Source organism: Neophocaena asiaeorientalis, unplaced genomic scaffold (assembly GCF_003031525.2).
Source record: "Neophocaena asiaeorientalis asiaeorientalis breed wild unplaced genomic scaffold, Neophocaena_asiaeorientalis_V1.1 scaffold176, whole genome shotgun sequence".
Classification (NCBI taxonomy): Eukaryota; Metazoa; Chordata; class Mammalia; order Artiodactyla; family Phocoenidae; genus Neophocaena; species Neophocaena asiaeorientalis.
Window position 1 is genome coordinate 1,479,179 of NW_020175788.1, and position 14,515 is coordinate 1,493,693.

Below are 14,515 nucleotides of genomic sequence, written 5' to 3' on the forward strand. Positions count from 1 at the left end.
CCCCTACCCCCACCCCCCATGGCCCAGGCACTAACTTGAACTCCTGCAGCCACTTGGTCCACAAAAACATGTGGATGTCATTTTGCTGCTCAAATGTTTCCCATTCGAAAATGGGAAGGCAAGGGCAAAGGTGGTAAACAATTTTCTTAGCTCTGATTTCCCTCCTAGTGCTGTCTGCTTCCACATGGCATGAAAGTTCTAGAGTCACTCCCTACTGGAAGAAACATTCCATGAAGCCGGCACAAGAGCTTTTATTTCATTCGGTCTCACGTCAAAATATTCCATGTCTCTGATCCAAACCTTCCTTTCCCTGCTGTTCGGCTCCAGTGCCCCCCGTGTCCATCTGCGTCCTGACCGCAGTGAGGGTCAGGCTTACTGACCCTCCGTGGTCCAGCAAAAAGCCGGGAAGGAGGGGGAGAGAGGAGGTCTCAAGACCACCATCAACCTCCCTTCCCCTTGATAATGTGACGGGCTTCACAGGTTCCACAATGAGGAGTGACAGTCATTGACTTTTGACACCACCCTGACCCCTGATTTTAACCCCTCCCTTATGGAATCAGATTTGTCCAAAGCCTCTTTCTCACGCTGACTTCCTGGCCTCGCATGTCTGGGATGCGGGAGGGCTCCTTAGATCTGTGAGCATGTCCGCACTTCCTGCTGGGAACATGCAGTTTGGTTCCTGTAGGTCGGCTCTGTGCTGCCAATACCTCCCCATCCCAGTTCTGCAAGAGCCTAATTTATCACCTCCTGCGGGACCGAGAGCAAATCAGGTCGGAATCAGGACCAAGGCTGAAGGGCCGAGTGAAAGATTCATCACGCGGCTGGCCGACGCTCCAGCACTGAGACAGGCCAGTGAAATACGCCCACGTGGGCTGCCCTGTTTATTAGAAGCGCTCAGCTTTCTGGAATAAATAGGAGAATCTCCAACAGCAAAGTTAAGTGATTTACAAAGCCCGTTAGAAAAATACCGGTATCTGGGATGCAGAGTTTCTATTTTGAGTCAATTTTTAAAAAACGAAAACAAAATTTCAAGGGCAAGACATCACAGTAGAAGAAAATCCTCTCCTAAGAAAAGACCGAATGGTTTACAGTGATCAAATCTACATGCTATTTCATGACTCGTGGCCTGGGCCCAAGGAGAGGTTCCCCTGAGGCAGAGCTTGGCCGCACATCCGGAGAACACAGCGGGCTAGGAGGAGAGATGCCTATGCATTAGTAAGGCAAAAAGCAGAGTGCCCAAGCCTGGCCATTTCCACAGAGAAAACAGACCTGATGGCCACCTTCCTTCATCAGAGTCACCTTGTGGTAGGCAGTGAGATGGACAAGCCAGCTGGTATAAGATAGAGATTTGCTTTTAACTGTGACTGGTCCCTTTGGTGCCACCACTGTTCTCTACTGGAGATGGGGGAGGGGGAGGGGAAGAGCAGGAAATCCCATTCTTGCTTCAACGTCCTGACCCCACCCTTTCCTCAAGCAGAGGTTAGACCTCCCCGCCACCAGGGGTGAGTCCTGGGCGGCGGCTACCTGCCAAGCGACAAGAACCACACCACGGGGTCCCCGAAGACGTTTCCCTGTCACACGCTCTTGCCTTACGGCTGCTGGTGTCAGAGTCCCCGGGATGTGCCTGGGCCAAAGGTGGTCTCGGAGTCAAAAGGATGGGCCGCCAGGTAGTCTTTATACTCCCCGTCAATCAGGTTGGCGGCGTTGTTCCGGGCAAACCAGCAGTCCACCTGCTCTTCCCCGTTGTAGATTTTCCTCTGCTTCCACACCACTGGGACCTGGTGTCCTTTTACCTCGAGGACGGCCTCAGACCTCTCACCTGTCTCAGGGACGGAAGGATGGGCAGGGCTCTTGCCGAGCCCGGTGAGTCTGGCCTCCTGGTTCAGGAACTGACCTGAGAGGACAAAAGAGACATCAGGTCTAGGTCAAGTGTGAGCAACGCGGTTGAACAAAATCTAACTTCAGTTCGGGCACCGATGGCCAGCAAACGCACGGGTGTGACCCAGAGGAAGGGGATGCATAACATCAGAGCAGTGACTGTGGTCCTCGGCTGGAGTCTCCCAGAGCTGCTCCACCTTTTCCAGTGTCCAGGGAGGGTGTGGGGAGGAGAGACCTGAGTGTATTGGTAGTGGCCTCCACTTCTGGAAGCTACCACGGGAAAGATGCCCAAACCACAAAAAGAGATGCCCAGTCTCCTACTGAGATGGGAGGATGAGATGGGGGCAAATAACGAGGGAAGAAGGGTCCAGTCTTCCCCGCTCTCCTCCCTCTGGAGGACCCCTTCCATGTGTGCACTTAGTGGGTGTGCACTGGGCGGAGGGTGTGGAAAGCAGGGTCAGAATCCACCAGGTCGAGTGAGGGCACTGCCAAGGCCGAAGGGACAGCAGTCTGCGTCTGGGAGAGGAGCTTCCCAGGCAAGCTGCATAGAGACACGTCCCTCTCGAGTGCCAGGGAATTCTGCTTTCTAAACCGAGCCCTGGCAGTGGCTCCCTCTTTACTTGTGGGAAAAGCGCCCACATGAAATTGCACGTGGAGGGAAGCCAGGCAGAGTGGGCTGCCCGAGGCTCCCAGCCGTGGGGGTGCCGCCCGGGAGGGGCCATGCATCTCCCACCTGGTGCTGGGCCATGGGATGTGTCTGCATCCTCTCCCTGAGAGTAAAGAACCAGACCTGGAGAGAAGGACTCCTCATTTCTTTGCTCCCCTTCCCCAGAGGCCTGTGCGAATTAGTTTATAAGCCCATTCCTATTCTAGAAAAGTGTCAGGAAGCAAGAAGTATACTTTTCACACTAATTCGAAAAGATATGTACACCCCAACGTTCACAGCAGCATTGTTTACAGTTGCCAAGATACAGAAGCAACCTAAGTGTCCATCAACTGACGAGTAGATAAAGAAGATGTGGTACACAGTGGAATATTACTCAGCCATGAAAAAGAATGAAATTTTGCCATTTGCAGCAACACGGATGGACTTGGAGGGCATTATGTTAAGTGAGATACGTGCAGAGAAAGACAAATACCGTATGATATCACTTATATATGTGGAATCTAAAAAATACAACAAACTAGTGAATATAGCAAAAAAAAAAAAAAGCAGAGTCACAGACATAGAGAACAAACTGGTGGTTACCAGGAGGAAGGGGGAAGGGGCAAGAGAGGGGTGAGGGAGTGGGAGGCACAAACTATTGGTGTAAGACTGGTTCAAGGATGTGCTGTACAACACAGGGAATATGGCCAGTATTTCGTAGTAACTGTATATGGAGTGTAACCTTTAAAAATTGTATTTAAAAAAAGCAAAAAGAAAAACTGGCCATGTGCCCAAAAAGAATAGAAAAAAGAAAAAGAAATAGACCTTTCATGAGCTTCATAAAGACCACACTCCTGTGGAAACTCTCAACCAAGTAAAGATACGGGCAGCATCAGCTTCGTTTTGGGAAACTGAATTCTGTGCTGTGAGCCAGCGTGGAGAGCAGCCACCTACCTAACAGGCCATGGCAGTTGCCAGAAAGGCCTTGGCCGTTGGCGACGTAGAAGCCCAGGTGGTTTCGCTGGTAGGGGGCTGGCTTTTTGTAGAGGTGGAGGAGGATGACGAAGGCCACGTTGCCCTGGATGGCGATGGTGACCTTGGCATTGGCGGACACCGACACCTCCAGCCCCTGGCTCCCCACGGCCGCGCTCTGGTTGCAGGGGAGGACCAGCCTGTCCCCACCATCCACGATGACTCTGGTGGGCGTGATCTCCAGGTAGGACCTCTCGGGCTTGTTGACGAGGATGGTGATGGTGCGGAAGTAAGTGCGCTGTTTCTTGTGGCCGTTTGGGGGAGCAGGGGCCCCGATCAACTCTCCGTTCACCGTCACACCTTGAAGGCGGGGGGGGGAAGAGAGCAGTGGTTAGAAAAACTACCCCCACTTTCATGAGAGGGCTTCTCATCCGAATTTCCTTCCTCTCTTGTACCTCTAGAACCAAGAACTCCTGCTCACACATAGGGACTACTCAGTGCCCACTGAATGAAGGAAGGAAGGAACGAATGCATGAAGGTATGAGTGATTTTTGACCAACGTCCTGGGTAGGAGAAGCTGATGTAGGTTTGGGTGAAAATATCGTAAAAAGGGGGTTGACATATACACACTACTATATATAAAATAGATAACTAATAAGAACCTGCCGTATAGCACAGGGAATTCTACTCAATACTCTGTAATGACCTATATGGGAAGAGTCTAAATAGAGTGGGTAGATGTATATGCATAACTGATTCACTTTGCTGTACACCTGAAACCAACACAACATCGTAAATCAACTATATGCCAATAAAGATTTAAAAGTGAAAAGAAGATAAGTAAATAAATAAAAATTCTAAAAAAGGGGGTTGACATGTTTGTCTGCTTTCATTCCAGTGTCTGGTTATAGTTCCCCAAACTCTTGTGTGGCCCTGACACGGTATTTTCTTACCCATCGGTTTCCACTGCTCCTGATTTGGAGACCCTGGGACACCACTGAGCAGGGGGGTAGAATGCGAAGATTAGGGTTTTTTTTTTTTCACTCCCAAAACTCGAGTTCTTTCACTTTCTAGGCAGAACTCACCAGAGTCCGCATGATCAGAGACCAGCCTCAGGATGTGCCCAGGCTGTCCATCGATGTTGAAACAGACCGTGAGGTTGCTCAAGGGGAAATCCACAACAAAATGGGGGTCTCCATCCGCTTCCAGAACAGGATGAGAACGGAAGAGAAAAAGAAAGAAAAGACATTTATTGGGCACCTTCTCTGTGTAAGCACTCTTCTTCTATTTTCTCATGAGTTATTGACTTAACCCTGTCAACAACGGATCCTCCGTGTCTACACGAGGAAGGTGGCTGGGAGGTGAAGTGATGCACCAGTTACGCAGTCAGTTCGTGGAAAGTAAATATTTGAATGCAGGTCCCCTAAATTCAAATATGATGGTCCTGTCACCACACTGCAGTCAAACATAGACAACTGAACTTTAGAGGGAAGCGGGGCATCACCCTACACTCCCCATGACTACTGAGCTCACATTCTTCAATTCCCTGTGTGGCTTCCGCTAATCACTTTCTTCCCCCTTTGCCCTCCCCAGTGAAGAGATGTGGATGAGAACTTCCTGTCCTGTGACCAGAGTGCCTTGGCCCTTGAGTCATTTACAGCGCCAGATGGACACAGCCCTTGCATGAGTAGTAATGACCAAGCCCAGTTTAGGGCTGGTGAGAAGTAAAGGACACAGAGTCAACGGGAGGTCAGGTGGTGCGGCCAGCGATGACAGTGGCAATCCGTCCTCTGGGTCCTACTGCCTTTACTACTCTCAAATTTGTGTCCGTGGATAAGATCACAACGTTTACCTGGCCCCTGTCCCTTACCCATTCTCCTCATTTTTGCCTCTGCTAAAGATGAACAGTCTTGCCTCTTACGGTACAGACAAAATATTTCCCAAGAGTCTATGTCAATTCTCTTTTCTCGCGAGATTGGAGCGTTAGTTTCTCTCTAATTTGTACACCAAACACAATGTGTTCCTGAATTCCTCTCTACTTTACGTGTACATGTATGTATACGCATTTGTATATGGTGGGGGGTATGCACCAGGAGTTCAAGTGTTTTCAAGCTACAAGCCAATTAATGTTCTTGGTGGAACTGCTGAAACACCCTCTCTGTCCCCAGTGTGACTCAGAAGGGCCTTTGGAAGAATCTGGTTCAACTCACTGTAAAGTGCCTCAAGCACCAGTGAATGGCAACTTAATAAAGAAATACAAGGTACTGGTCTTTTGTAGGTGAGAAAAATAACACCCGTTAAAGATAAAAGTCCATATTTTTGGCACTCTGGGGGTACGAATATAACTACGTGACAGTTCTCTGAGAGTTTCTTGTGCTCATACCATATTATTTCTACTCAAATCTTCCAAATCCGTTTATAAGGAAAGATGCTGCCTGCTCCAAAAAAGAGAGGAGAGGTCTGGAAGTCATTACTCCATGCTGCATCCAAGAGCAAAGTTTTCCTGCATTCCATAAAGCATGTGTGTTCAAAGGAACAACACGCTACCCACTGGAGACCACGTGTTTCCTCTCCCCAGAGCTAATCTCCAGGTTGTCCTGGGCTATGTGAACCTGGACTCCCAGCAAGTCGGCAGCAAGGCAATAAGAAAGACTTACAAAGGCAGATGTGTACATTTGAAGAATAAAACCCAGCCCTTGTGTCCTTATTCCATCCAGATTTTTATTATAATCCCAGGAATATGGCCAAGGGAAATTTTAGGGTATTGTTATCTGGTTTTCCCTTCTAAAGCCAAGGATCATGAAAATAATAAAATAACAATGTTTAAAAACCTTGCATTGTCACAGATATTTGTAACACCAGAAGCTAGAAGCAAGCATACTTCAGATCTCTAAAAACAAACGTCTTTCCAGCTCAATCATGATGCATGTGTAGCTCTGTCCATCCACCCTTCTATCAGGGCTCCTGCCAGGCTCCTCAGGACTGTGTTACCCATGGGGTTTATGTGATGGTTTAATGATGATCCTGGTTTTGAGAACTGCCCCACGCTGCCGGTTTGCACTAAATAAATATGGGTCCTCACATCTCGTCCTATGAGCTGATGTTCTAACTGGCTTCGGGAAATTCCTGGTCATCCGCTTCCTAAACATTTCAACTCTCCAATCAGACACCAGCACATTCTTTCCTTTACCTGAGGTTTTGGAGACTTTAATCCTTGGGTTGTATGGTTTCTTGAAAGCAGGTCCTAGAGAGGAGAAGGAAGAGATCCACCACCGTTATTCATTAAAGAGGAGGAAGTGAGAGGTACAGAGGGCTGAGAGGAGTCAAGTACAGCTCTCAGATACGTTTGTGACAATTTAAACACGTCTCTTTTAAAGGAGGCTCTTGGCCTCGCAACACAAAGTGAAGGTGTAAACGACGAGGCGTAACTATTTTATTCCTCTATAAATTAGAAAATATTCTTCTTGTCTGTGATTTCTGTGTATATAATAGGAGAAAATATTCTATCATTCTTAAGGTATAGTTATGGGGGGAGGGGGGAAAGCAAAGTTGTTTAATAGGGACAGAGTTTCAGGTTTGCAAGATGAAAAAGTTCTGGAGATCTGTTTCATAACGGTGGGAATATATTTGACACTACTGAACTGTACACGTAAAAATGGTTACGATGGGAATATACTTGACACTACTGAACTACACACTTAAAAATGGTTACGATATAGAGAACTGACTGGTGGTTGCCAGGGGGGAGGGGGTTGGGGGAGGGATGGAGTGGGAGGTTGAGGTTAGCAGATGTAAGCTTGTATATAGAGAATGGATAAACTACAAAGCCCTACTGTATAGCACAGAGAACTATATTCAGTATTCTCTAATAAACCATAATGGGAAAGAATATTACAAAAAAAGAATATAACTGAATCACTTTCTGTACAGCAAAAATTAATGCAACACTGTAAAGCAAGTATACTTCAGTTAAAAAGAAAGAATGGAAAAAATGGTTATGATGGGAAATGTTACGTTATTTGCAAAATAGCAATTTAAAACAACCAAAGATATACAAGAATGTAAAAGAAAAAGATAACGCGATAATCCAGGTCTATAGCCATGTGTGTAAGTACAATTCACAAAGCAGCAGGCAAAAATAAACACTCCATTAAAGAATAACCTAAAAGTAAATTACTTTCTGTCAATAAAATAAAATTAATACCTTATTTCAAATTGTCTATATTAAGATTTTGCTCCTCTTAACCGATTTTTGCCCCCCCAGAAAATGAAGATCACAGTATCTCAATGTTTTTTGTTTTGTTTTGTTTTGTTTTTTTGCGGTACGCGGGCCTCTCACTGTTGTGGCCTCTCCCGTTGCAGAGCACAGGCTCCGGACGTGCAGGCCCAGCGGCCATGGCTCACGGGCCCAGCCGCTCCACGGCATGTGGGATCTTCCCAGACCGGGGCACAAACCCGTGTCCCCTGCATCGGCAGGTGGACTCCCAACCACTGCACCACCAGGGAAGCCCTCAATGTTTTTTAAGCGCCCCCTTCTCCAACTGGTCCCTGGTCAGCCAGACACAGACAGAATCAGGCCGACCACGAAGGTGGAACGACATCTCAGTCTGAATGGCTGCTTTGAGGAGGCTTAAATTGTCACAGACACTCAAAAAAATCATAAAATTAAAACTAAAAAATCATCTTCAGGGAAATCTTATGTCTAACAAGACTTCTGAGCGATCAGCCAGTTATTCCCTCATCTGTGTTCTTGGCCCTCTGATCTCGCGTCATTTGAGTCTGCTGTCTCCTGAAGCTGTTGAGATTTGAGTTGCTGACACTGAATCAAGATGTTACTCAAAAAGCCATCTTCCCTGGATGTGGCATGGATCTCGTAGCATGACCTAACCACATCACGCAACTTACTTTTCATCCTTTTCATCAGAACAAATATTGTACTAGTTCTGCCAAGACGAGTTCCACTCTTTCTAAAAAGGCAACATATCATTTTTCACCCCTACGTCAGGTCTGAATTTTTCAATAAATTTCTAGTTCTACACTCCTCATGGGAAAGGGTATCTCACATGTGTAGAGCACTTATTATATACCAAGGCCTCTACACATTTAATCCTTGCAACAACCTTTCAGGGAAGATATTACTATCTACATTTTACAGGTGAGGGAATGGAAGCTCAGAGACGTTCAGAAACCTGCCCCAAGCCACAAAGCTGGCTAGGAGGAGCCGTGAGCTGAAACTCTGTCTGGATCCTAACCGTATGCTCTCCCTACCATGCCCAGGTGATTCTCAGAGTTGAGGATATGAGGATCAAATGAGGCCCAGGGTTAATGTCAGTTCCCTCACCTTAGGACGTGTGCACCTGACAGGAAGTTAAGAAAAATGTCACACATAAAAAAGTGCTGTTTTCCATAAACAGATTTTACTGAGAATATAACCCTCTGCTTTGGTTGAATTACTTTTCCTGTGCTTTTCCCATTCCTGGTGCTACTAATTTCCCCCTGACAAATGGCACTGAGACAGATAATAAGAATTTCTGTTTAAACTCTGGATTCTCCTGAGAAACCAGAACTTAGTTCCTCCTATATAATAAGATCTATAATAAAATAAAATTTTATTATTTTATTTAATTCTAAACAAAATCATTAAAATTTAAAAAATAAAACTTTAACTTAGAAAATTATAAGTAAAATTAACAAACTATGAGTAAATAAAATATAAAATAAAATTTCATTTCATTTTCTCTATAAAATAAAATATTTTGTTTTCTCAGGAAAATAATATCAAGCGTATGCATAAAATGACATAATTGAAGTACGTAAAATATAGAAAAGCATTTAAAAATGAGTATTTGTTTACTTGTCTGTTCATCCCTGTGCCTCCAATAATGCCTGGTTCACGGGAGGCACTCAATATTGATGATTTATCGATAGACTGGCTTTACTTTCTTGAATTTCTCTATAGAGATCCATGGTTTATAACAACACAAACATAAGCTAAGCCACTCTCTGAAGGCTAGGAGCTGCAGGTAGAGAACATTGTTTATAAGATTTATAATACGAGAAAATAAAACAGACGACCTTGGCCTGAAAAGGAGCCAGAAGGGCCATCCCGAGAGTGCCCCTACCTGGCTGCAGGTGGGCGCCCCTCAGGCTCTGCATCACCGTTTCGGGCCCTGTGGCCGCCGACGTGCCGTAGGCGTCCTCCAGGGTCTCTGTCCGCGGTGCTGACTTGAGCGTCATGGAGGTGAACGGAGCGAGGAAGCGATGGTTCATGGCCAGAGCCTGTACCTCCTGCCTCAGCCGCTCCCTCTCGGGCTGCTCATCACTCTGCAGCCAGGAACTCAGCAGCTCCTTCAGGGTCAGGTAGCTCCAGAGACGCTCCAGGTGGTTCGGGTGCTCCTGGCCACCCCCCTTGGGCCTGGGGCTCCCCGGGACGTCGTTCCCCATCCTCCGGGGTTCCACAGGCACGTCCTTCTTGAGTACGACAAACTTCTTACTGTTGCTGGCCGTGACCTCCACGTGCAAGCGGTCCATCTCCTTGTCCACCAGCTTCCCCGCGATGATGATCTCGGAGCCATTGAAGTAGTTGGGGAACAGGGTCCTGGTGGCATGCTCTACCAAGCCGGGTGGATAATCCACGCGGATGTCCGAGAGGAGCGGGGTCCTGATCTCATCATAGAACCTGGAGAGGAGGAACAGAGAGGGAGAATCGGGGCCTGCACTAGCTGCAGGCAGGTCACGTCCCAGAGGAAATCACAGGCTGTCTTGGGGGGGCGGATCTGATCTTAGAAGCAACCAAGTCCAACATTCCACCCAGCAGAACATCTCAGACAGGAGGCCGTGCAGCCGTAGCTCGAACACCACTGGTGATGGAGAACTCACTATCTCACAAGCTCCCTCGCCATTTGCCAGACTTAAATTCTGGTTTCCTCTTCACCCCAGAACATAGCACAGTCAGCGACCACTTTCAACTGGCCATTGTGCTTCAACATAAAAATACGATCATTGTAACTCGTAGGCAAGGCGGAGCTGACGCTACCTATCCCACCTCCCTCTCAGGGTGGAATTAGAGTAAATACAGGCATAAATTGTTTTATTGCACTTCAAAGACCTAGCATTTTTTCGCAAAATGAAGGTTTGTGGCAATCCTGCACTGTCAGATGATAGCTAGCATTTTTTAGCAATAAAGTATTTTTCAATTAAGGTATGTACATGACACTACTGCATGCTTAATAGACTACAGTGTGATGTAAACATAACTTTTACGTGCACTGTTAAAGCAATCCACCTGTGGGACTCGCTTTATTGCAATATTTGCTTTATCGCTGTGGTCTGGAACTGACCTGCAGTATCTCTGAGGTGCGTCTTGAGATGAGGAAGTGCTCTGAAGTGTCAGGAAGACAGTTATAACCATAAGAGCTAACAGAACACCTAACCTGTGAAAGCCGCCCTGCCAATATTTCACGTAGGTTTTCTCCTTAAATTCTATCATCTGACCAGAATCCTCACTTCACAGTTGGGGAGACCGAGGCACAGACAGTCTTAAAGCCTCAAGTCACAAGGCAGGACCAGAACGTGAACCCAGATCCACCCAGTTTCAAGACCCATGGTGATGTCTCCCATGAAAGAAGTGACGATCAGACTCGGGGTCCGTCCTCACGTCCGAGCGTCCCGCTGAGCCTGCCCCTCGCCCCAAGGACACAGACAGACCCACGGACCCGATGAGCTGGGCGCGGGCGTCATGGTCCTCGTGGACGTGCCGTGTGAGCCCACAGTTCTCCAGGGACAGCATCTCCAGCAGCTTGAAGTCCACATCGGCCCCGATGCCCACGGTGAAGATGCAGACCCGGCCCCGAGCGGCCTCCCTGGTGTTGTTGAGGATCTTCGGGGTGTGGGTCTCTCCGGCGGTGGGCTTCCCGTCTGTCAGGAAGATGACCAGGGACACGCTGCGATCCTCGATGTCGTTGTGGGCCACGAAGTCGTTGAGAAGCCTGATGCCCCTCTGCAGGGCCCCGTTAATATCCGTGCCTGCAGGACATAGAACAGGACACCTGAGGAGCCTCGCCACCTCCTCTACCTGGACACACCTCCTCGGGCCCCTAGCGGGCACCTGCAGCAGTGACACATGGGGAAAGCAGCCACCTGCATTCCTGGGGTGACTCCATGTCACAAAGACTGCTAGAAACTTGGCAAATGACTAGGAACAGCAGAGAATTATATAACCTTGTCCTGAAGGTGTCTGATGGCACCTCAGCTTAGGTGTCTCCACTCCCTTAGCGTGAACAGTTTCTACCTCCTTTTTGGAGAATCACTTTGGAAAGGGAAGGAGGGTGCTGGGTGCAGGAATTCAGAGAAAGCAAGCGCCCCAGAGGGAAGGGAATGGCACAGAATGAGGAGGTGGCGATGCGGAGACCATCGCGGTGACCGCACTTGTGTCCTGGGGCTGGAGGATGCTGATTAAAGCACTCACTTTTTTTTTTTTTTTTATTGCTGTCGTCTTTCCTGCTTCCTGCCCCTTCAGGATCACCCCTGCTTGTTAGGACCCCACCAAGTGAAGGCTTTCAAGTTTACACCTCCTACCCCTGCCGTTTCTAATTCAGACACGCTTGTCATTGCAGCTCTGATTAAAGTCAGGGGACAGTGTCTGTGGGAGGTGCTGGACAGGTATTTTGCTTGGGGGATGGAGAGACGGATGGCTGGTGGAAGTCAAAACTGCCAACTAATGTGAGGTTTCTGGATTAGCTGAGAATTTCATTCAACTCTGCTGCTGCTGTTCTACCATCGCCAAGAAAAACTGAGAGTTCTTACCGCAGCCGTGAATACGTACTTCCTTTTTCTGACTCCACTGGGGTTTTTTTTTAATGGCCTTATTGACATACCAAAAATGTCACGCATTTTGGTCGCTAGGGATTTTTTTCTTTTTTTGCCAAGCTGCACGGGTATGCAGGATCTTAGTTCCCCAACCAGAGATCCATCCCATGCCCCCTGCACAGGAAGTGTGGATTCTTAACCACTGGACCACCAGGGAAGTCCCAAAATTTTCACCCATTTTAAGCACACAATTAATGATTTTTAGTAAATTTATGAAGTTGTGTACCCATCACCACAATCCATCCCCCTGACTGGAGTGATTTTTATCTCCCTGCAAAATGTACCATAGTTGAGTGAACCAGACAATTTTCCCCACTGCTTCACATCCTCCAGAATTTCTGGCTAAAATACATATGACTGTGACTGTGCAAACACATTGATAATTCGTTCTAAGATGTACACATGGCCCGAACGTAAGGGAAAGTTACAGCTGAAACAGTATTTAACGTTTCTTTGGGTTCACTCACTTGCCTTTCTGAATGCCCAGCCTAGTTTCACGCTGCCTCTGGATATGTGGGCATGAACCAAAATGCAGGTGTTTATTTTCTCTTTAACCTAGAACGTGACAATGATGCCAAATCTCTCACTGCATTTTTTTTTTTTTTTTTTTTTTTTCGGGTTAGGCTCCGGACGCGCAGGCTCAGCGGCCATGGCTCACGGGCCCAGCCGCTCCGCGGCATGTGCGGTCTTCCCGGACCAGGGCACGAACCCGTGTCCCCTGCATCGGCAGGCGGACTCTCAACCACTGCACCACCAGGGAAGCCCTCTCACTGCATTTTAAAGCCCAGGAGAGCCCAGGCAAAGGACACACTTAGCTTTTCTTACACGAGACACCAAAGCACAGCACGGCTTGGTACTGAACGTCCGTTAAGTTGGGGCATCTCCCGCACGCTTAACAACGGCAGGGGGGCTTTCTCCCCAGGGAGCTGACACAACCATTCCGCCGAGAGCTCCCCCAGGGTCATCAAAGGACCCAAGTGCACCAGCAAGAGGGATCACTTGGGTAAAATGGCCATATCTGACACCTAGAGAGGACTTCCTATGTGCAGCCACTGTTCTAAGTACTTTAAATATTTTAACTCATCTCATCCTAATAACAAGTCCATTATTATCCTCACTTTACAGATGAGGAAACTGAAGTATAGGGAGGTTAAATGACTCATAGCTGGTACAGCTGGATTCAAATCCAGACAGTCTGGCTTCAGAATCTATGCTCATCTCCTGAAATGACACTTTTCTGAGAGAAGTAGATTTAATTTTCTGTTCACCTGCAGAGGTTGGGACAATGAAGTACCAAGAAAAAATAAAGGAAACCAATAAGGTTTCTATGGTTTAGATTCCAAAATACACACAACTGTTTTCTAAAGCTTTATCTCCACCTCCCACACACAAAGGATTCTCATAGCAAGCAGAACATTCAAATAATTTTAATGCATATTCTTTGAGTATGCACTGTAGGTCGGGAGCTATGACAGGAAACAGGGGCTAAACAAAGATGAAGGAGAGTTTCTTCCCTCAAAGACTTGACCATCTTGTCAACTTCCTGCTGTAGATCATCACTATAATATTAAATATAACCTTTCATTTCTCCTCTCAACCAGTAAAACACTAACTGGATCGTGTTGCTGTAGAGACTGGTAGGAAATCCCATCTGTAAATCGAAATTCCAACCAAACAAGATCAAGTTCCAAATGAAGTTCATTTGGGAAACCAGAACTTTGCCTTGGATGGAAAATAACAAACATATGAGCAATGAGAAACTCAGATGGAAGAGGATGGACAGAAATGGGTGTTTTCTATGTTTCCAGGTATCCAAAGCAGAATTATCTGAGACACCCAGGAGATGGTGTCTCTACAGGGGCCTTTAAGAAAGGTGTCAAAGGGTCAGGTTCAGGTCCAATAAACACTCCAATACTGAGCATCTACCACGCATCCACTGTCCTAGTGATGGATGTAACAGCAGAAGTCAGCTCTGTGTCCAGGGTTGAAGGAACTCAAATCCAGCACGGTTGGTAACACGCTGTTCTGACTCTCTAACCTTTTCCCGCGTCGGCGTACTTACCTCATCACGACCCCCCAGCCAAGTGTGCAAAACCTCAGAGTCCTCCCCTTTCCACCCAGAGCACCGCCCAGGCCATCTGGGGTCCAAGG

General features: G+C 47.3%; 1 protein-coding gene across 2 annotated transcripts in view; it reads right to left on the reverse strand.

The window, feature by feature from the left end:
- Positions 1–235: 235 nt before the first annotated feature.
- ITIH5 (inter-alpha-trypsin inhibitor heavy chain 5) overlaps positions 236–14,515 on the reverse strand; it is a 73,742-nt gene continuing 59,462 nt past the window's right edge. For both annotated transcript variants that reach the window (XM_024732321.1, XM_024732322.1), the window contains exons 9-14: positions 11,212–11,521; positions 9,619–10,175; positions 6,687–6,740; positions 4,582–4,698; positions 3,479–3,856; positions 236–1,894 (exon numbers count right to left, since the gene is read on the reverse strand). In XM_024732321.1, the coding sequence (XP_024588089.1) occupies positions 1,605–1,894; positions 3,479–3,856; positions 4,582–4,698; positions 6,687–6,740; positions 9,619–10,175; positions 11,212–11,521 (1,706 nt within the window). In that variant the 3' untranslated portion in view covers positions 236–1,604. The remainder of the gene's footprint in view (positions 1,895–3,478; positions 3,857–4,581; positions 4,699–6,686; positions 6,741–9,618; positions 10,176–11,211; positions 11,522–14,515) is intronic.